Source organism: Elephantulus edwardii, unplaced genomic scaffold (assembly GCF_000299155.1).
Source record: "Elephantulus edwardii isolate Elephantulus edwardi_28Jun2011 unplaced genomic scaffold, EleEdw1.0 scaffold00030, whole genome shotgun sequence".
Classification (NCBI taxonomy): Eukaryota; Metazoa; Chordata; class Mammalia; order Macroscelidea; family Macroscelididae; genus Elephantulus; species Elephantulus edwardii.
Genome location: NW_006399780.1, coordinates 4,021,305 through 4,045,399, shown reverse-complemented (window position 1 = coordinate 4,045,399; position 24,095 = coordinate 4,021,305). Strand labels below are relative to the sequence as shown.

General features: G+C 36.8%; 1 protein-coding gene across 1 annotated transcript in view; it reads right to left on the bottom strand.

Moving 5' to 3' along the window:
* Window positions 1–24,095, bottom strand: part of ATP11A (ATPase, class VI, type 11A) — a 188,997-nt gene that overhangs the window by 26,722 nt on the left and 138,180 nt on the right. The window contains exons 16-22 of the mRNA XM_006883954.1: window positions 22,173–22,276; window positions 12,574–12,755; window positions 11,295–11,546; window positions 9,077–9,251; window positions 2,603–2,705; window positions 2,198–2,343; window positions 1,497–1,556 (exon numbers count right to left, since the gene is read on the bottom strand). Of these exons, the coding sequence (XP_006884016.1) occupies window positions 1,497–1,556; window positions 2,198–2,343; window positions 2,603–2,705; window positions 9,077–9,251; window positions 11,295–11,546; window positions 12,574–12,755; window positions 22,173–22,276 (1,022 nt within the window). The remainder of the gene's footprint in view (window positions 1–1,496; window positions 1,557–2,197; window positions 2,344–2,602; window positions 2,706–9,076; window positions 9,252–11,294; window positions 11,547–12,573; window positions 12,756–22,172; window positions 22,277–24,095) is intronic.

Sequence of the window (24,095 nt, the reverse complement as noted above, 5' to 3'; positions counted from 1 at the left end):
TGTCCTCACCTTACTCCCCTCAGGTCCCCACCCTATTTTAAAAGACAAAGCTCTGCCTACATAGAAGACTTTTTTATTTTAACCAAAGTTACTGTGGTTTACAGTGAGTTTGGGGAAAAAAATAAAATAAAAATGGCTTTCCCGGTCCTTGCATCAACGGGGAAAAAAAAAAAAAAGGAGACTGCCTCGCTTTCTCCTGAGCAGCCACTGGTGGATTCGAATCTGTTCCCGATGGGTTAGCAGTGACTGTGTCACTGAGCTCCTTTACATAAACTGCTGTCATGTGCTGTTTAGTCGGCACTGGCTCATCACAGCTGGCCTTCCTGCAGCTTCTCAGTGGCTGTACATTTTAAAAAGATTTTCCATCTTTATTACAAAACAGCTGCTGGACTTGAACTGCCTGTCTTTGGATTGGCAGCTTAACTCTTACCCACCAGGCCATCAAAAAAGAATCAGGATTAAAATGACAACTGAGAGAAGTCCCAACCCTGAGAGCCAACCCACTCCAGCACAAAACACTGAGACATGCAGTTCTGATCACTGTTTGCAAACCGCATTTCCCTCCATTCTAGGTCCTTTTCAGAAAACAGTAGTTTACCCATTGTACATCTGTGCAGAACGGCCTAAGTAAGTGAACAACAGAAAGACATGCTTTTGTAGCAAATGCCAAAGCAGCTTCTCCATTATTTTCTATAGTTTAACATTACCTCCACTTAACAGACTTTAATAGAACAGAGTCCAGTGATAATTCAAACCAAAATTCACTGCCATTAGTGACCATGAACAACAAACTAAAATTGCCCTGTACTGTTTCCTAGGTTGTAAATCTTACTGAAGCTTACTGCCCCAAATTCCTCTTGCAGGGTGACTAGTGGATTTGAACCACTAATCTTTTGGTTAGTCAGAACTGACTAGATGGCTGTGGGTTTGGTTTGGATTAAACTGACTCTCAGTGAGATGGGACTTACACAGTGGCTATAACAGAGTAATCACATACAGCAATGATTTGAAGAAATCATACTATTTAATTATTCTTTGTAATGACTCTGAACTTGGTGCAGGACTGGGGAGCATTTCTTTCTTTTGTACACACAGGATCACTACAAGTCAGAACTGAGTTATGCACCTAACAACAACAATGAACTGCATTTTGTCCATCCAGTTCAGAAAGCTGAACTTGGTCTTATCCTGGGCTCTGAAGGGACAGTTAAGTTTCACTCAGCCACATCCATGACTGGATGGCGTCTAGGAAATTTCTCAGCATTAGAAAATCGGGAGTCTACTGACTCTGGGAAACTGTGTAGGGCCCTCCACATCTGGCCCTATAGCATGTTTCGTTACCCCCACTCTGCTAATTGGGTAAAATACATGTAGCTCGAGAAAGGCAGGAAGAGGCATTCTGCCTTGTCTGCAGATACTGCCTACAGTCTACTCTTTCACTACTGCCTGACAGAAGGAAAGTAAGGGCGCAGCAAGCCTCTAATATTAGAACTGACCTGTTGTGAAAATCCACAGAAGAATTGGTATAAAAACTGAGGGAAAATGAAGCAGACATTCTGAAAGACAAGTCACAAGGATGTTAATTCAAAGACAGATTATAGAGGGTATACATTACTTGCATAGGATTCAGTTTAATGTTATTTATTTAAGGAAAGTGATCCAGAAAATTACTATGAACTACATAATAGCAGACAATGTACTTTAAACTTATTTTTCTTTTTTTCAGTGCACTTAAAGTAGATACAAAAATATATTATGGCACTCTGGGAACACTGTAAAGAGAAAATTTGTTAAGTTAAAAAGAACTAGAACATAATGTCAGTGTAAGTAAGAAAAAAATTGCAAAATTGGTTTGAGGACAAGAAATAATCTGAAATTTAAAGGAATTGGGAAAAATGCTCCTTTCTCAAGTATTTTTCCACTGATTATGTTTTACTGGCTCCACATTAATGTGAAAAAAAGTGCTAGGGGCTTCCTTTTGTAGTAATAGATTACCCCCTTCCTTTCTGGCAGTTACTTCTACGCATAGTTATTAAGTTACTCCTTATAGCATCAAGGCAACCTAACAATGGTTTAGTTCCACTCTTCCATGCCTTATGGAGTGTTGGCATGAGTTAGAATCATCTTGTTAGTAGTGGGTTTAACATGCCTGTTGTATGCCATAAAACTAGTGATCAAAGCAAAGAACACATCCTACCTTATAAAAGAAGTATTGCACAAGTTCAGATATTCTAATATAATAAAAATGTCCATGAACAAGCAGCATCTTCTTTAAGTGTTTAAATTTCGGTATTGCATAGTCACTGTTTCTCGCAGCCTGACGTCCTTCTTTCCCAATGACACCTAGAAGATGGGGATACACTTATTGAATAAATCCTTTCTTATTACTATACATGTAAAATCGGGTTTTTTAACATTAATAATACCTTAAGGGTTAATATATTCTTATGGGATTTTCCAGTCCTGAATGCACAAAATTACAGACTGTATTCTATGTGAATTCTATGACATTTTCTTTGGCTGTTTCCCTTTCTTGTCTGGACAAAAGTGACTTGTTATCAAGATGTGTAGGAAAGCAAGAATAATGAGAAAAATGGCTTACCTATGCCCACATGTGCTTCCAGGATCATGCTGACATCATTTGCGCCATCACCAATTGCTAAAGTAATAGGGTGCTCTTTTGAAAATTTAATTAATTTAACAATCTGAAAAAGAATTAAGTGTACAATTTATCTCCATTTTTAAAGGTTTACTATTTGACTATTTAGTAGTTCTGCAAAGTAATAAAAAAAGTTTGGCAATAAGAGATGCAAATCAAAACCACAATCTCATCCCTGTAGCAGCAGCAAAGTTTAACAGGACAATAAAAAACAATAAATGTTGGAGAGGATGTGGAAAGACAGGAACTCTCATACATTGTTTAGTGAGATAGTAAAATGGTACAATCACTCTGGAAAGAAGTTTGGCATTGATTATGGTAATGATTATATAAATAGAGTCATAGAATTAAAGCAAAGTTAATTTAAGAATTGAAGATTATAATAACATCAAATCACATATAACCATATAAAAGAATCTTTTTGTTATTAAGAATTACCAAACTTATTCCTATTCACAGCAATATCTATGATCAAATAGAAGTGCTCCATAGGGCTACTTCTAGTCTTTAGTGTTTTTTTTAGTCTTTAAAGAATAGAGCCCCAGGCCTTTCTCCTGATGAAATGCTGGGTAAGATCAAACTGTTGACCTTTTGCTGGCTCCTGGAAAATAGCATTAAAGAGCTAGATATTACAGAAGAGAATCTAGTTAAAATTCTAGAGGTGAAAAAAATAGAAAAAACAAAATGAAAATATCCACAAACAGGGGCTCAGCAGTATAGCTGAACTGACAAGAGTTAGTTAATGTGAACTTGCACATGAGTCAGTGAAGAGGTATTATGCAACATACATATGTAAAAAAAAATAGTGGGCAAATAAACAGACTCAGAGTAGCTTAAAATGGCATTGAATACACACACATACACACAACAGGAATATCAGAAGGAAAGAAAGAAGAGATATACTTAAAACAATGGTTAAATACTCAAATGTACCGAAAAACATTAGCACACATATCCAGGAAACGTAATAAACTCCAATAATGATAAAGACAAAGAGATCCACAATCATAATAAAGATGCTGAAAGTAAAAGACAAGGAGAAAACTTGAAAGAAGGCAAAAAATGGCTTCACAGCAGAAACTGTTAGAAAACAGGGATTACACGTTGGTTAACTCCTGTACTTTGTCTTCTGCAGCTGCCTTTGAAATTTTCTGTTCAGCTTTCTTTGGCGTTTCTCTTGTTTTGGCTTCTCTACCTTCTGGTGCAATTTCATTGTGCCTTCTGATACTCATTGTGGTCTTTTCATTGACCCAAGCGTCATAATGGCCTTTTGCTTTCTTTGTGGATGGTATCCTTGATGCCATTCCATAACTCACGTGGTATTTGATCATTAGTGTTCAATGCAACAAATCTATTTTTGAGATGGTTTCTGAATTCTGTTGAGATAGACTCAAGGTATATTTTGGTCCTTCTGGACCTGTTTTAATTTTCTTCAGCTTCAATTTGAACTTGCATATGGGTAATTGATGGTCTGTTTCATAGTTACACCCAGCCTTGTTTTGATTGCTGACACTGAGTTTCTCCATCTGTTCTTTGCAGAGATATAGTCAATCTGATTCTCGTTCATACCATCAGGTGAGGTCTACGTGTATAAGTGCTTTTTGTATTTTTGTTGTTGTTATTGGGTTTTTTAAAAAAGGTATTAACAATGTAGAAATTATCTTTTATCTGGAGTCAGAAGCCCTCAGACCATTCTTCCCTGAGTCAGTGGGCTGTGTCACACCTGGTCTGCAATCAGCCTCCAGATTAGTGAGGGCATCTTTTCCAACTGGGGCCTTTCCTCTTACTGGACACCTTATCTGACACACTTCATGACTACATCAGTCTACACTTGGACATGCCGCACTGGCAGTGACTGCTCTCTTTATGCCAGGCATCTCTGGGTACCTTGCCTGAACTCATCCCCTCAATGGTACAGACACTGTCCTTACCAAGGTGGACTAGCTGACTTACACACCAGAAGTAACTCTGTCAAAGGCTGTGTCTTCCATCCTTCAACACATGCTAAGCCAGAAAAGGTGCCATCTGTGACATGGCTCACATTTTAGGGTTCTAGTCACCACTAAAACAAATGGAAATTCTGACCTAAATGGACATCCCACTTCCAATCTTCTGCTGCGCAGAGAGATACTCTGTTCCAGGCCACACAGCATGCAAGTTTATGTGATATCTCTATGTTTGCTTGTTTTATTGTCTGATCTTATGGGTATAGCACTCATCTGTCAGTTTGTTGTACTGGGTGACCTGTTTTTTAACAGAGCTTCCAGACTTAGACAATCTAAGAAGTAGAGCTGGGTATCAACCAGAAATAACAGGACATCAAAAACTCTACTATACTAAATGTTATTAAGTGCCATCGAGTATGACATAACAATCCCATGAGCAAGAGACCTGAACTCTTGTCCTATCCGGTTCCATCTGCATAATCTAGCTCAATGCTGCAGTCCCCGTGTCAATCCATCTAGTTGTGGGATCTTCCTCTCTTTAGCTGACACTCTCTCTAGCGTTCGAAGTATAATGTCCCTTTACAAGGCATAGCCTCTCCTAGCAACATGTCCAAAGCGGTAGATATTAACTATAACAGCAAACAAGAAACATACATACAAATATAGAGACATTTAGTAGTTGCATAACCATTAGCATGTATAGGTTTGGCAGGGGGTATTTCTATATATACGGAGAAATATATTCAGGTACACAATATAGCATATAGGTTATGCAAATTTCTTAACTACAACGAAACATTTTATTGGAGTGAGTCACTGGGTTTGAGGGGTTAGGACCACAGACATTAGAGATATTTGGGTTAATGGGCATAGAGCATAGTCCATAAGAACATTTTCTACATTCTATTTTGATGAGTCTCAACTGGGGTCTTAAAAACTAGTGAACCGCTATTTTAAGTTGTAACTAGAGCAAACAGAGAAAAATGTAGAAGTAAAAAAAAAAAAAGGAAACAATAAAAATGTAAAGACTTAAGGAAACAATTAGTCTAAATGGAGTAATAGTTTACATTAGCCACTGCCTCTCCAAACATCTGAGATCAGAAAAAGAAGGTGCTTGACTAGTTCTACCTTTTAATCTGATCAGTGGGAGCTCTGGTGGGCAAGTGATAGACTTGCAGTGCCAAGTCAAAGATCCTTGGTTCACATGCACTAGCTGCTCTGAGACAGAAAGATAGTCTTCTCCACTCATGCAACTTAAGGCTTTGAAGACCTGCTGGAGGGTCAATCAATTCCAACTAGGTGGCAATAAGTTGAGTTTTTTAGAAGAAAAAAAAGATCTGATCTGGAATCTAAGAGAGAGAGTGGAAGAAAACTGTATTTTTAAAAAAATAAAAATCATAATAAAGGTGTAGATTTGCTGATCTGACAATGACTGATGGAATTCCAGAGCACACTGCGCTTTCTCTTTCTCTCACCTCTGTGGAGTCTGAACCAACTCCAAGAGGACTCTCTGTTGAGCTTTCAAGGCTGTAAGACACATAGGAAGAGAGTGCTGTTCTCTTTCCTCCAGATCTGCTAGTGGATTCTAACCACCAGAGGTGAGACTTTTTAAAAAATTGCCTACTGGTTTATTTACCAGTTCATATACATTGTTTTTTCACACCAGATCTTTCTGCCTTCCTCCATGCAACAAATTGTGAGACCCTATGATTTTTGCCCCCCTCCATGCCCATCTTCAGCCCTCTGCACCACACATGGATCCTCATACTCCTTTTACAATAATGGTCTTACACAATATTTGTCCTTATGGGACTGAGTCAGTTCACTTAACATAATGCTCTCCAGCCCCTCCCAAGTTAGGAAGTAATTTACAAAATCATTACTCCTGCATACTGCATAGTAGTCCATCCCATGAATGTACCATAATTTCTCAATTTCTTCTATTGTGTTTGGACATCTGGGCTGTTTCCATGAGGAAATGCCAAACTGCCTTCCAGAGTGGTTGTACCAGTTTACAATCCCACCAACAGTGTATAAAAGTTCCTATCTTGCCACATCCTCTCCAACATTTCTTTCTTGCTGAACTCTTAAAACTTTGCCACTGCTACTGGAGTGAGATGATATCTCATTGTGGTTTTGATTTGCATCTCACTTATTGCCAGTGATTTTGAGTATTTCTTCTTGTGTCTGTGGGCCATTTGAATATCTTCCTCTGTGAAAAGTCTTTCCATGTCTTATGCCCATTTTCTAGTTGTATTATCAGTCTTTTTCTTGTGGAGGCCCTGTAAAATTCTATAAACTTTTGATATAAGACCCTTGTCTGAAGTGGAATTGCCAAATGTTTTTTTCAAAGTCGGTATGTTTTCTTCTCATTTTGTTGGAAAATGTTTTTGATGTACACAGGCAATTAATCTTTAGAAAGTCCCAGTCATGAACTTTATCCTCTCCAGATTGAACATTTCTGGCTGGTTTTGGCAGGCTGTTTATATTCAGTTTTAGGCTGTCTAAACTTGATCTCAGTTTATCTCTGATGAACTTTGTGGATTTAGGTTTTACCTCCAGGTCTCTGATCCACCTTGAGTTGATTTTTGTGTATGGTGTGAGATGTGGATTCTGTTTCATCTTTCTGCATGTAGCAGATCCAGTTTTGCCAGCACTTTTGGTTGAAGAGGTTGTCATTTTCCCATTTGATAGGTTTTATTTCCTTGTCAAGTATTAATTGATCATGGATAGCTGGGTCTATTTCTGAGTCCTCAAGTCTGTTCCATTGGTCTAAGTTCCTTTTGAAACATGCTGTTTTGGTTACTATAGCTGTGTACTAGATTCTAAGGTCAGGGAGTAATGGGTGGAGGGAAGCAGGATGGTGAAGGAAATGGGAAAAACGTATTGTGAGAAACAATGTATACAAACTTTTTAAATAAACCAGTATAAAATTTAAAAAAAATTAAAAGAAGAAAAAAACCCACACACTTGTAAGTCACACATGAAAGGTTTTCTGAAAGATGTATTTTGTCTGAACAAGTTAGTTAGTTTCAGATGGAATGGATTTAACAATTAAATCCAATTAGATCAACTGTTCTGTTTCTAAAATGCTGTTTAACAAAGTTCCGTTTAATGACATCAGAAACATACTCACATTTATATATATATATATAAATCTATAATACTACTAAAGATATTTAAAACAACAAATTAACATTTCAGATTTCCTACAAGACTATAGCAGAAGAGGAAGAACACAGGTTTGGAGTCTGAGAAAGTAGGTATCAATATTTGACTCTGCTCTTTTCTAACTGAAAAATTTTAGGCAAATTATTCTAATATTCTATACCTTTAATACTTCATTTATAAAATTAGGAAAACAAAATAACATCACGCATCTGCCAGGGTCCAATCTGTAACTAAAATGTAATAGGATTTCAATAAATACTAGTTTCCTTCTGATCCATCTTTAGCATATATTCTTTTTTTTCCAAATTTTTGATAGTGATAAATAAGTGAAGAGCAGACTGGTTCTCCATTCCACCATTCATACACCTTTTATGACACTGATTTTAATCTCTACAGTTGTAACACTGCTCTTGCAATCCCTGTGATTGTTGTTGATTCTTGTTTCCATTCACCCTTCTGTGCACTCATTTTCTGACTTCTGAGGTCTATCCCTAGGCTACTCTACTCTCTTAAGGTTTATTTCCACAAAGTGTTATTATTTAATTTATTGGCCTAATTTTTGTTTGGCAGAAAGCTGATCTACAAGAGTAAGTTTAGTTCCAGTCTCAAAGGATGACTATAGTCTTGGGAAGGCCACCAATCTCTAGCTTATCAGGAAACTCAGTCATTTTAATGATTTTTTGTTTTGTTCCACACTTTCCTCCCAGTCCATTTAGGACCCTCTATACTTTGGATATGTTGTGAGGAGAGACCGGTCCTTGGAGAAGGACATCATGCTTGGGAGGGTGGAGGGACAGCGCAGGAGGGGAAGACTCTATCCATCTCTATGAGATGGATTGATTTGGTGACTGGGATAATCGGGAAGGGAGTGTCAGAGACAATGCGATTGGCACAGGACAGAGCGGAGTTTAGGGCTGTTGTACATAGGGTCGCTATGAGTCGCAAGCGACTCGACGGCACATAACAACAACAACAACTTGGCAATCTTTTTCAAAATGGTTAGCAGTGGTTTAGTACAGATTCACTTGCATTTTTGTGGAAATGTATTTATTTTGGATGAGCAGGTCAGGCACCTCTTTGGGCCTTTGACCTGGAAAGCTTATAAATTTGATTTGATCAACATTTATGAATCCCTGTCAATAAACACAATAAAAAAAGGGAGATATCTTGTTATTTCTATCATTTAAAGGTTGTGCTTTTATTTTTAAAATGGCTGAAAACTTTGTCAGGTTTTGAAGAAGTACTTCTAGGACTTAATGACTTATTTTCCGTACGAATTAAAATCGAACAAAGCACTGACCTGGGCCTTCTGCAAAGGTGCCATTCGACAGCAGAGCACTGCACTACAGTTGCGGCAGATTTCAAGAAAGAGTTCTCTATAGTTGCCAGAACTCCCATCTTCTCGGGGCTTCATTATTAAAGACAAGGCGGCTCCATCAATAATTAAACCATAGTCTTGCATATCTGTTGAAAGTCTGTTAGATTATACAACAGTTAAATCTATAGAATTAAGAAGATTTAAAAACTACTCAGGATAGCTACAAATTCTATAAATCCATGATTAAGAGATTAAAAGGAATAACATTTGTTTTATCAATGTAATCTTTCTAGTACTATGTATAAGATCTTTGACTACATTTCCCCCTTGTGTCTTATTTAAATATCCTTATTTGACTTAGTAAAACCACACTACTCCTTGTGCATTTATTGTATAATAAATTCCAGTAATCTTGAAACAATGTAAAGAGATTATCTAGTATTCTGAAGAAGTCTATATTCTTGAACTTCCTACCTACATTTGCTAATTCAGTCTTTACCTTCATTAGCTACTCTCTCCTTGATATTCTGCTTAGATTACCCCAATTGCTAAGAACATAGTCATAATATTTCTCTTTACTAGGTTTCAAAATGTTTACAAACAGTTCTTCTCCTTAAAGGCATTCTGTAGATCAGAGGATGGAAAGTGTTTTTGTACTATTTATGAATAATTTAAAATTTGCATATGATCAGAGAGCTGTTACTGCTTTACCTACAATGATAAAAGTACAAAACTTAATCTTAAATAATGTATCTAGCATCAGCAAGGACAACATTGATAATACGTATTAGAATACAATGCTGAATATCTTACGGGCAAGGAAAAACTCTTAGGAACACACTGTTTTTACAGATAACCATCTATACATTATTAATATTACTCTATCTTCTTCTGGTACTTTACAAATTAAGGACTGTACAGTGGAACTCTGTAATTGGCTCGGAAGTAGATGAGAATTATCTCATTTGAAATACACAAACTGAAAATACCACAGACTGCTAAAATATCAATCAAATCATTCTTGGAGAAAGTGCAACCAAGGTGCTCCTTACAAGCAACGATGGTGCAACTTCACCTCATATACTTTGGACATGTCAGGATTACCAGTTCTAAGAAAAAGATTGGGAAAAGTAAAATGTCAGCAAAAGAGAAAATGACTTTGAAGGAGATAGATTCACAAAGTTACTACAACAATGGGCCTGTGCGTGGTGGAGTCTATGGGGATGGCTCAGGGTAGTATAAGGTTTTGGTCTGTGTAGTCAACTTGATGGACCTAATAACCAAAACAAACACACACATACACAAAAAGCTACAGAAAGAATGCAAAAGCCATTTTCTACTTTATTAAAAACAGCTCATCTTATTGTACAAAATGGAGCAAATTAAATTCATTAACATAAGTCAGTCACAAAAGGACAATTATGGTACAAGAAACTGTAGTATAAAGAAACCAAAAATGGTTCACACAGAAAGGATTAATAGAGGTGAGAATTGAGGGAGAGGGAGAAAATAAAAAAAAATAATAATTAATGAAAAGAAATTAATTTGTTGCAAGGTACATAATAAGGTATGACAGATACATAAAGAAAATAGAGAGTACCTTTCCCTAGTATTTTCATCTCTATTGCTTAGCCCTGGGAGTTGGGGGACGAGGAGAAAGAAAGAAAATAAGTAGAGGGGAACAAAACAAAAAACCCTCAGTCTTTTTGTTCTCACTATTTACTCCAACCAAAGTAGTGATAGTCATGCCCAGGTTCTCAAACACATTCTCGGTAGGGATAATGAGGTTCTATGGCCTTGCAAACAGAGGTAGTAAATTTAAATTCTCTAAATTTTGACTTAGTACAGCTGAACATAATATTAAAAAAAAAACATAACTAGGGGAATGTAGATATTTTTATATATAAACTTACATACACAGAGTTACATTTCACATAGAGTTTGATATACAAACTATGGAGAACAGACTAATATTAAGAAAATTTTTAAAAGTCCCTGTTACCCTGGACTTAGGACAATTCTCTAAAGTAAATGATTAGACAATGAAATTTTTTAAAAAATAAGAACATGGGAAATGTAAATGGATCCTAATAGCCATTTTTAAAACAGAGCTTAATCTCATGGATTCCTTTCTGCCAAATGCATCTAAATTTATGTGAAAAGCTTTTTCCTGTGGCGAGTGAGCGGAGAAGCCACCTACCCTGAGAAGTTGTCTCTTGTTAGGCTGCCACTATAACGCAGAACAGTCTTGCTCAGCTCAAACAGAACATCATGTAAACTCTGTTCTTCAATTTTCTTGGTGGTTAGCTCAAGCAGCTGTGTATTTCTCCTAAAAAGTTTGCACGCATAGCAGGTGGCTGCTGCAGTCTCCATTTTGTCTCCGGTTAAAACCCAAACTTTGATGCCAGCTTTCTGTAGAGCTTCAATAGTATCAGCAGCTTTTTCCTGGAGCCTAAAGGAAGTTCAAAGGAAAGCGAAAGCATAAATACAGGTCACAAAACTTCCCTTCCCTCTATATTAAAAAGCACCTGCACCCATGTTTATTACCGTGGTTTTGTTCACAATAGCAAGGAGTTGGAAACAACCTAAGTGCCCATCAACAAACGAATGGATAGAGAAGCTGTGGCATAGTCACACAATGCAATACTATACTGCATTGAAAAACAAGGAACTCATGCAATATTATTCAAAGTGGGTGACCCTGGAGGGCACTATGCCGAGTGAAATATCTCAGTAACAAAGGGACAAATACTGCATAGTGTCACTGTTGTAAAACAGGACTGACACAGGGGGAGACTGAGAAAGATGTGATAAATAATGTATACTGCATTGAAACAGATGAGGGAGAATACGGTTTAAAGCGGATATGTGATTAGGTATTATTGTCATGACAGGAGACCAGAACAAAGGCTGCATAGTGGAGTGGACCTGGGGAGAGGGATTCTAAAACAATGGCAGAACTTTTCTTTTACTTTTCAAAGAGAAGAGTGTTCTGGGGTGGGGGGACAGGGAGAAAACTGTAACAATGAATGAATGGAAACGCAAAGTCTCTAAATTTTCATTAAATTAATAATAATAATAAAGAAAATAATTTAGAAAAAAAAAAGACCACATGGCTGGCTCATGATTTTGTAATAAAGTACCTGACACTTTCCCAAAATTTTTATAGTAGAATGACACCCTGATGACACAGTAGGTAATGCTAACAAAAATGTCAAGCATCTTTGGCATGTCAGTGTCTCAAATACAGTTAATAGAAGAATAAGCTGTTTACTCCAGTAAAGATTTTCAGCCTCAGAAACCCTAGAGAGAGTGGCCATGAGTTTGAATTAACTTTAAGGCAGTGGATTTTGTTTTGTTGCCAAGCATTAGCTGCAGTCGACAACATTCTCTTCTAAAGTTTCCGTCATATAATCCCATGGATTGCAGTATTTCGTCATCTTTTGTTCCTGAAGACAAGGAAGAAAGTATTACTTTACCGATCCTCAACAGCAGTAGCACCAAGCAGAATAAGGTCCTTCTCTATTTGCTCATATGCTTCTGCTAGTTTTTTCTCTCGATCTTGAAGTGCCACGTTAGCAGCCTGCAGCAGTTTACAAACACCTTCATATTCTTCTGGAATGAGTCTTTTATAGGCAACACATAAAGTTCGGAGTCCCTCCTATAAATTAAATTGTAACACTTAACATGAACTGAAAGAGTAACTCATGGAAATAGTATTTTTAAACAGCATTCTCATTATCTCATCTCCTTTATTAGAATGACAAATCAAAGAAATAAAGGCCAGTCAACATTCATATGAATTAGTCATTTACAGCTGAATTATTCACATCCACATGAAATATGGATGATCATTACGGATTATAACATTTTTCAGACTAGTAAGCACAAGAATAAACAATACAAACTGAGGTCAGCAACCAAATGATGAACTTTGGTCTTTTATTTAGGTAAATAAAGAGTTCAATGAACATGTCTTTATTTGCAATTTTACAGTAATTATCAAGTAATCTTTCTAACATCATATGATTTACAAGGGAAATGATAATGTATTTTTTATATTTAGTACTTAGTAAAGAAAATGTGCTACATTATTTATAAAATTATTGAGTGCACAAAAAAGTTAAGTGAGGGTCTAAGAATAACAAAATTCTTCACTGTGAAACATAATTCTGGATGTCACCTCACATGCTACAGAGAAAAAAATTACAATAACTTACAAAACGTAAATAAAGAAGACTCACTATTTGAGAGACTAAAGAGACCATACCCAGGGAACTTTAAAGCTTAAATTCCTATCAATAGAAACTGCATTCTAATCAAGATGAAATAAACCTTCTTTATCTTGACTTATTTTGCCATTAGATATTAATTCTAACACAAATGTTTCTAATATGAGGACATATTTATTATTTTACTTTGCATTCTGCTTGGTTTATTCATCCCCGAATATTCTTAATAACTTGAAAAGAACCAAAAGCTTCTTAAGTAGTACTAGTAATTCTGGAGAATGTGGCTTTTTCAAATTCATCATTATAAACATTTAAGTGTTCTGCAACTCTCAGAGAAAATGTCACATTTTTTTCAGACTTGCAAATTTATTTGAACAACACAATCACCATTATTTGAACAACTATTATTGTTCAGAGTGTGGAAATTATCGAACAATATCATTAACATCACATGCAACCAAGATTCTGCTGAAAATGATCCAAAAACGTTTGGAACAATATGTCAACAGAGAACTGCCAGATGTGCAGGCTGGATTTAGAAGAGGTTGTGGTACTAGAGATTTTACAGCTAATGTTAGATGGATCTTGGCAGAAAGCAAAGAATACCAGAAGAATGTCTATGTGTGCTTCATTGACTGTGCAAATTTTTGAATGTGTGGATCACAACAAGCTGTGGCTGACGCTGAGAAGAATGGGAATCCCAGAACATCTGATTGTGCTAATGCAAAACCTTTACTTGGACTAAGAGGCAGTTGTCAGAACAGAGCAAGGAGACACTAACTACATGGTTCAAAATCAAGAAGGGGGTTCGTCAGGGATGTATTCTGTCTCCATACCTTTTCAATCTGTATGCAAAACAGACCATCCGAGACACTGGGCTGTATGAGGAGGAATGTGGCATCAGGATTGATGGAAGAGTCATCAACAATCTGCGTTATGCAGATGATACAACCCTGCTTGCTGAAACTGAGGAGGACCTGAAGTGCCTGCTGCAGAAGGTCAAGGACTGCAGCCTCCTATATGGAGTGAAGCTCAACATAAAAACAAACAAAGATACTCACCACTGGGCCAATTGGCAGCATCAGTATGGATGATGAAGAGATTTAGATAGTTTACAGTTTTAGTTTACTTGGCTACACAGTCAACACTCTTGGTAACAGCAGCCAAGAAATCAAGAGACAAATTGCATTGGGAAAGTCAGCTATGAGGGACCTCAAGAGTACTGAAGAGCAACGATGTCAGGCTGGAGACTAAGGTGTGCCTGATCCAGGCTATAATCTTCACAACTACGTGCTATGCATCAGAGAGTTGGACAGTGAATAGGGTTGATAGAAAGAGAATCAATGCCTTTGAGCTGTGGTGCTGGAGAAGAGTGTTGAATATACCATGGACTGCTAGGAGAACAAACAGGTTTGCCCCAGGAAGGGTGAAGCCGGAATGCTCCTTGGAGTCAAGGATTCTGAAGCTTCATCTCACATACTTTGGGCATGCTGCAAGGAGGGACTGGTCCTTGGAGAGGGACATCATGGTTGGCAGAGTGGAGGTGTGGCGAAGGAGAGGAAGACCTTCGATGAGATGGATCAATTCTGTAACTGAAGGTGGGAATGAGTGTGTTTGAGATGGCTAGGTTGGCACAGGATAGAACGGCATTTAGGGTTCTTGTACACAGGCTCACTATGAGTCGCAAGCGACTTGATGGCACATAAGAATAATAATAATTACTGTTCATGAACTTTTGGAATTTAGGAAGAATAAATGGTGTCTAAAGGAGCAGAAATAAAAGCAACATTCTAGAAATCTTCCAAATTATACTCTCTATAAACACTAAAATTTCTCTTACATTTTTTCTTGGTCAAGGAAGAGCAAGCAAAGGCCAACAGACCTAAAGGAAGAAGGCATATTTTCCTTCGCAATTAAATATTAAAACAGAAAGAGGCCTCTCAGGTACTTCTCTTGTTCCTTCCTTAATTTAGTATGCTGCATTGTGATTTCCTATTTGGTCATCTGTCTCTTTCATTAGACAAGATTCCTGGGAATTGTGTCTTACTTCATCATTAAATCTCTGGTAATAAAACCTCAGTGACTTTTCCTGAAGGATAAGAGGTTAAAAGTAGATTTGAGGACCCATAGCTGACTAAGTTATAGATTAGAGTCATAAATATGTATTTCAGAACAAATTCCCTGGCTTTCCAAGGATATAAAATCTATATGATATATGACTTCATTTCCAGGCTACAAAAATTACTTGACAAGAGCAGGATTTTATTAGAATTCAAAGCTGTGCCTGAATTAAAGTTTATATGAATGATAAGCGGAAGCTTTAAGAAAGAAATAGTTCTTTGTTTTTTAAAAGCAAATGGGGAATATGCCATTGTGGAAAGATGAAGTGGTGCTCTAAATTGCTGCTGGTAGAAGTACTATTAAAAACCTTGACATTATATAAAAACTAAAGAAGACTCGAAAGGTAAAGAGAAGGATTGGCTAGAAATCTTAGAATGTGAAGAACAACAGGAAAACGAAATCTCTGAATTTGTTTTTTATCTCATATGTCTTAGAGTAAGTGAAAGAGGAGCCAGCACTCAGAAATACCACTGGGCACAAATAAGAAAAGTCCCACCCACATAAACTCCTTTAGATATTAACTGTTCTCTTCCAGCCAAACAAGAATCGGTGATACCATCTCTAACCCTGTCAACAAAATGAATAGAGACCCTAAACGTGCCAGTTACAATGAAGAAATCAACACCTACACACACCTGCCGCCACCACTACCGCCTCTCCACGTGGACAGGACAGTTCTATATGGTGCCAGTAAAAAATGGGGAACAGTAAAAAATGGACTCCTCCAGGACTTGCTAACACAGGACTTGTAAGCAGAGGCCCAGGAAAGAGCTAGAATGACTTCCTCTGCTCAGAAGTCATGAAAAGTCCCAACCTCCAATGTGCCAACCCCTATAAGGGTCAATGGTACTGAGTAGGAAAAACTAGAACTTTCATTTTCCATTGACAGTAACAAGGTGGCGTATGCCTCTGCTGAGAAAGCATTATGTGAAGATGTGAAATGAAGAAGATATAAAGACAAGAGTCTTTTAATATAATACTCAAAGTAACAAGGTTTCACTTGAAAAACACTTATCATAGCAACATCCAGTAAAAATGTTAACATGAACTAGAAGACAATCAACATATGCTAATACTGAGATCACAAAGATGCTACAATTACCTTCCCGTACCTTGTAACAAAGCTTTTTAAAGTTGGTGGTGGTGGCATGTGCCAGTGAGTCAACTACAACTTACAGTGACCTTACAAACAACAGATCCGAGCCCTGTCCTATTTTGTGCCATCCTCAACATCTCTGATACACTTGAGTGCTGTTACAGTTACTGTATCAATCTACCTCATTGAAAACCTTTCTCTCTTTCTCTGGGGCTTCACCTTTTCAACAAGCATGGTGCCCTTTGTCAAGCACTGGTTCCTCCTAACAACATGGTCTAAGTATGTGAGATGAAGCTTCACCATCTGTACCTCCAAAAACAACTTGGTTGCACTCTGTCTGAGAGTTGATTGTGTTCTCTTGCCATCCATGAAATATTTAGTACTCTTTTCTAACACCACAAGTGAAAGGCATAGATTCTTCCTCCATCATCCTTATTCACTGGCCAATGTCTAAATCCATAGAAGCAATGAAAAAGACTATGCTTGGTTCAGGTGCACCTTAGCTTTTAAACTGATGTCATTGCTCTTTAACACTTTGGAGAGGCCCTTGACAGCAGATATTCCCAATGCAACATGTTTCAATTTGGTGACTACTGTTACCATGGCCACTGGTGGTGGATCCAAGCAAAATTAAAATATTGACAATTTTAATCTTTTCTCCAACTATCAAGATGTTGCCCATTGGCCCATTTTTAATGTATCTATCATAAAAAACAAAACAAAACAAAACTCCAAAAACTTCAGTGATCAAGTGAGAACACATTTTACGCAAATGGAAAAAATAGTCTATCTCAGAAAATTATATATATGACTTGGGCCAGGAACACTTTATAGACTTTAAAATGACAACACTGATCATTAGCACTTTAACAAGACCACTGGCAGCATTCAGCTAATGCAATATGTCATTTGATTTCTTGATTGCTGCTTCTATGGGTATAACTGTAGAGCCAAGTAAAAAGAAATCATTGATAATATCAATCTTTTCTGCCTTTATCATGATGTTGCTTAATGGTCCACTTGTGCAAATTTTTGTTGTCTTTATGTTGAAATGTGATACATATTGAAGGTAAATCTTTGGTCTCTGAGATTATACTTGGTGGAGGTTGTTGGTGAATCTTCAACTAATCCTGACGTTATTTTCTTTATACAGTTCAGGTTTTGGAATTAACTGCTCAGCATAAAGATTGAATGGTATGGCGAAAGGATACAGCCCTAATGCATAAGAAGAAAACCAAATTCTTCACAGAATCCAACTTCTTTAATAATTTGCTCAGGATACAAAGGATAGGTATGAAAAGAGGATACAACTCTGGCACATGCCTTTCTTTCTTTTAAACCTTGACGTGTTCCCTTGCTCTGTTTGGACAACAGCCTCTTGGTCTAGGTACAGAAGTCGTTACGCAGGTAACATAACCTTGCTTGTAGGTCTTGAAATACTTATTGCAGAAAATTAAAGGATATAGCCTTCAGTATGGATTGCATCTCAAGAAAACAAAAATTCTTACCACTGGACCAATAGGCAACATCTTGATAGATGGAGAAAAGATTGAAACTATAAGCTATTTCTTCTTACTTGGATCCACAGTCAACACCTTTGGTAGCAACAGTTAGGAGATTAGGAGATGTACGGCACTGGGATAAATCTGCACTCATGGATCTCTCCAAATTATTAAGGAACAATAATACCAGTTTGAAGACTGAAGCATCCTTGATTCAGGCCATGGTCTTTCCAATCATTTGCTATGCATCTGAGAACTTATTAATGAATAAGGATGACAGAAGAATTGATGCCTTTGAGCTGTGGTGCTGGAGAAGAGGACTGAATGGACTGATCTCATTTTGCATTGCTTGAATGCATGGGTCCTTATATTTTTATCAATGCAACTACTCAAATGAGTTGCTCAGTACACAGTTTGAGTAGATACGGAGAAGGATACAATTCTGAAACACACCTTTCTTAATTTTAAACCAAGCAGTATTACCTTGTTCTGTTCAGACAACAACTTCTTGGTCTAGGTAAAGGTTTCACAAGAGGACAATTAAGTGTTCTGGGATTTTCATTCTTCTGTATCTACTACAGGAATAAACTATTGGTACTTATAAAAATGTGGAAGTATATAAAATAATTGCAAGTAGTTGAAAAAATCAGATAAAATGGTGAGCATTCTGTCATTCCATTCACATAAAACTCCGCTGTTACTGGGCGATGTCAAGTACAGTGACTAATAGGACAGAGTAGGATTACCCTGTAGGGTTGTCTTGGCTTGTATTTTTTATGGTGGTAGACTGCCAAGTCTTTCTCTTGTGGAGCTACTGTGTAAGTGTTTTTAGCTAAACTTTCAGTTAATAGACTTCTATAACAAGTTTACCACAAGAGATACTTATATAAGACAGAAGGTTGTTGCATACATCGAGTTAGAACTGACTCATAGCTGACCCTACCGAGGGCTTTCAGAGACAATGAAATTGCACAAGAGGAGACTGCCCATCCTTCTCCTGTGCAGCAGCTGGTGAATTTGAATCCATGCCTTCAGGACTGCAGCAAAGCTTCTTGCTAATAGGCCACCAGTGCTCCCTATACTCAGTTTAAAGGCTAATCCAAAACTAGTGCTCTGGTGATTTGAATCTTCTATAGGCTCCTCAGGAGAAATATGGGCAAACTCCTCTTGAGTTATTTATAGCCTCTTGAAAACTCACTGGAGGGTCATATACAAATTACTTCAACCTGACAGCAATAAAATGCTAATGTAATATACATAAAGACAGAAAGCAGACTCCTGGCTCCCTGTGAGTATGGGGGTGAAGGGGAAGAGATAAACAAGGCTCACCCTTTTGGGGAGATGGCTATATTTGTGATTCTGATTGTAGTCATGCTTTCACATGTGTTTACATCTACCAAGAAGCCTGGATGAAGTAACAGTTAAGCACTCTGCCAAAATGTCAATGGTTCAAACCTACCAACCATTTCATAAAAGAAAAGGTCTGATTATCTATTCTCATAAAGGTTATATAGTCTTGGAAACCACATGGAGTAGTTCTATTTTGTCTGATAAGTCACTATGAGTTAGAATTAAGTTGACACAACACAACACAATAACAATGGTGTTATTTTAAACAAAAATTATCAAGATACTCGGACCTATGAAAGGATATACCCTTTGAGAATGTTTCTAATAATTAAAGGGTACCAAATCCTCAGTGCATTCACTTGAATTTTTAGAATTAAGAGCAGCTTCTTGCACTAGTAGGTTTATGGAAATAGTTAAAAGCAACATAATACATTCCTTTCAGAAGAAACAATAATGTTTTATTAAATGTCATACTATTTTTGGGTTCTAGAGTTGGGAGAAGAAATAAGCCTGGTATTAATTAATGAAGTAACAGTGACAAGAATATGATTTTTCTCTTCCTTAATGAGCAGCAATATCAGATTTCTAAGATTGAGAAAAGATTTTTATGGCAAGAAAGAGCCTTTCTTCCCTTAAAATGCTATTATTAGGCAGATGTCAAAAGGAATTTTCCATGTTAGAAAGTAAAAATTATTTCTAAAAAGATGAAAGAAAAGTTTGGTATTAGTTATGTGGAAATAGATAATATATAATGAACATAATATATAATGAATTGTCATGCTTAGAATTTATGCTGCCTGTACCTGTTTTTGCAAAAGCTTCTATTTTAGGGGACTAACAATATTGTATAAAATATTAAGAAATACTGAATGTGAGAATCTGGAAGCTGTTTAGACAGACTATAAAAGGTTGCAGTTTAGTCTCACTAACTTCCTTTAGTTCAGAAATGACTTTTCTCTAAGAATGGGAGTGGTAAAAAGAATAACGAACAGAGCAACGGAATGCATCAAGTTCTGGTCAGTACTACCTCTTTACTATTGTGGCATGGCTACTTCCGGCAAGCTCCTACCATATTTGGCCCATATGTTATAAATGTGCCAAGGCTATCCAGTCTTGCCATCCAGTGGAAAACAAGCTCAGACCGTTAACTCAGAATCAAGGGGGGAAAAAAAAAGAATCAAAGATGTCCTTCTTGAGAAATATAATCACACTCTCCTAAATGATGTCTTAGCCTTTCATTGTGTATATTCACTGATTCACTGTGTATAAATGGACTCACACATTTTTGTACACACACCCACACATTATGGTACTTATAAGAAGTCTTTAAACTCCTGTACTAACAGCTTGCTCACTTCTGTGGAGAGGGGAAATTAATGACTTATTGTTACAATATATAACCTAGTGGTAATAAGCTGTGCTGTGATCCCAAAGGCACACTGTTCAAAGCTGTACAGGAGAAGGAAAAGAAATTTCTCTTGTGCAGTTTACTGCCTCTGAAAACCTGCTGGAGGGTCAGCTACCAGTCAGTTCTAACTTAATGGAACCAACAATGACACAGCATATTCATTTAGCTATTAGGTCAATAGCAGCCACTTTATTGGACCACAAGGAGTTACTTGCTGTTTTAATAGTAACTTCCCTCACAAAGAAAACTTTCCCTGAAGCTCCAATTGGTCCCATTATCACACAATAATAACCTACGTTTAAAAAAAATTAATAAAATTTAAGACCGTAACAGATGCTATAAGTATTATGATAAAAGGGGGCCTTTGCCAGTCAAGAGAAATTCTTAATTCAACAATATTTAAATATTCAGCAATAATAAAAGCTATATACATAAAATTACTTTTCAATATTCATAACTTTTATACCAAGATTAACTTGGCTCAACTATATTTGGTTTACAGTAATTCTTTAAAACTGTTCAATTTTGTGCTGTATAACATTTAAACCAGGATTACTTTAAACCCAAGGAGAACATAGTAGGTAGTTTGTCCTTGTCCTGAAAATATGATGAAAGCAATGTGTGGTGAGCTACCCTACGATAGAATGAAGGTGAGGACCCCTGAAGAAGATATCCTTGGTTATTATAAGAAAAGTGTACACTGAAGGCTAGAACTCAAAAACCATGGGAGAAAGAAGCTATGAAAACAAGAGAAAGGATTTTTCTGGTAAGATGTACACAATCACATGGCCTTTTGGGAGTCTCATTTGGAAGAGAGGGAGTGTAGACCTTGTATTAGAGAACTGTGTGGCTCCACCATCTACAAAAAGGAAGGAAGCAAGAGCTAAGGGAATTGAAAGCTCCCATTTGGTGACAGATTTAATCATATTACTAAAGTTACAGACTCAATGGAATGCTTGAAAATAAAATATGAAAGTAAAAGTGAATTCCGACAGATGCAAAATGCTAATCTGTTTTTATACTAATCACTAGGAATTCATTAAAGATCTTTTTGCTTGAAAACAATAACCGCAAATGTGTCTAAATCTCCACCCTTCCAAAATCTATCATGTAAGATAATTACCTGCTTCAATGAAACTATGAAATATGAATAGTAAGTGCTGAATTTGCCAGATGTAGGAGTAATAGTATATATTAAGAAAAATCAATAAATAATTTTTTTATATATGATACATTCTGAATCCAAATGTATCTCTTAAGGAATGCAATGTAATATTCTTAGCTAGTGCAATTTTTACAATGTGAAAGTTCCTTCACTACACAGGAGAACAAGTTAAACTTCAATAAGCTCAACATCCCCTCATCTTACCACTGCATTGCGCTCCACTCTGGATCGAATTTGGTCAACTTTGCCTTCTATTACTCTGGGAAATATTGAAGAATCTGCTCCTTTGCAAAACAGATAAATGTCTCCTAGAATATGGAAAAAAATTCAATTACAATATGAGAAATACTCTAAATTACTTTCAAAAATTATGGGTTGATTAAAAAAAAAAGCAGAATGCAGGCACGGAGACTATGTAAAGGGTATTTCAACAGACCTGTAAACATTTAAAGGGAGCTCTGGTGGCCTAGTGGTAAGAATCCTCACTTCAATCCTAAAGTCTTAAAGTGCAAATCCACCAATTGCTGATAGGAGATAGATGGGCAATGTTGTCCAGTGTGATTAAAACTGCCCCTGAAAACCTGCCAGAGGGTCAGCTATAGATTGGTTCTGACTCAATGGAACAACAACAACAACAACAACAGTCTCCATGTAAAGTCAGAATTAACTGAAAACATCTATTTTATTCTTGCAAACCTAGGAATATCACTGAAAAGTTATGATCCATGAAAAAATATTGTCCTCTGAGTATTCTTCCTCCTATTTCTTCTACCTTCTCTTTGGTAAAGAAAACACAGAATAGAATAATCTTGTGATAGGAAAGAGTAAGGCATAATAATAAATCAAAGGGCACGGTTGATCCACAAGGTGTGTTAAAATTTGCCAAACTGCTGGGAGCTGAACATAAACTTTTTTTATTTTCTTAAAGTTTTTTTTAACTTCTGTGCTGTTGAATCTGATCCGACTGGCACAGGAGGAGACAGCCCTTCTTTCTCCAGCAGAGCAACTGGTGGATTCAAACTGGGCACCTTTGGGGTTGCAGTACAGTTTCTTGCCACTAGGCCACCAGAGCTCCCTCATAAAATTATTTCAGAAAGTGGTACATATTTATGCAGAACAAAATATTTAAATTATCCTTTGTATTAATGAACAATGAGGGGGAAAAAACCCTTCGAGTAATACACCAATTACTTCAAATGTACCTGTATTCCAAATGCATGCTTCTCATCTCTCAAGATAAAATTATTTTCTTTTCCAGATGAAAAGAAAGAAAAACACTAATACATGATAAAATAAAAGCATAAAAGAGGTGAAGACATGAACATTTATTAAAAGATGCTCCCTGGCACACACAAGTGCTACCTTCTCTTTTAGTGAAAAATCTTTGAGCTTTCAAGGCAATATACCACTTAAGTAAGAATAGCTTTGCTTTACATTGCTGGCTCATTGAAACACCATTGTACTCCATCCTGACAACTGCAACAGATTTTCACTGAATACTGTTAGTTATAAAAAAGTAGATGCTTTAGCTGAAAACACCTTGATTGCAGAATCAGTTCTAGACTAACAGATATAATTGCTAGCTATTCTGGAGGTAAAAAGGTAAGAAAAAATGGAGTTGCTTTCATAGTTAAAAAAGTCATTGCTAGATCGATCTTGAAGTACAATATTGTGAGTGACAGGATAGTATTCATACACATACAAGGAAGTCCAGTGAATACCACTATCATTCAGATATATGCACCAACAACCAGAGCCAAGGAAGAGGATATAGAAGATTTTTACCAACTCTTACAATCGGAGCATGCAATCAAGATGCATTGATAATAATGGGTGACTGGAATGCAAAAGTTGGGAACAGAGAAGATTCAGTAGTTGGAAAACATGGACTCAGTGACAGAAATGGAGCTGGAGAGAGAATGACTGAATTTTGCACAATGACTCATTCATAGTAAATACGTTTTTTTAAGAGACATAAACGCAGGTTATATACATGGATTTCACCAGATGGTATGCATAGGAATCAGATCGATTACATCTGTGGAAAGAACCGCTGGAGAAGCTCAATATCAGCTGTGAAAACTAGGCCAGGAGCTGATTGTGGAACAGACCACCAACTACTCATAT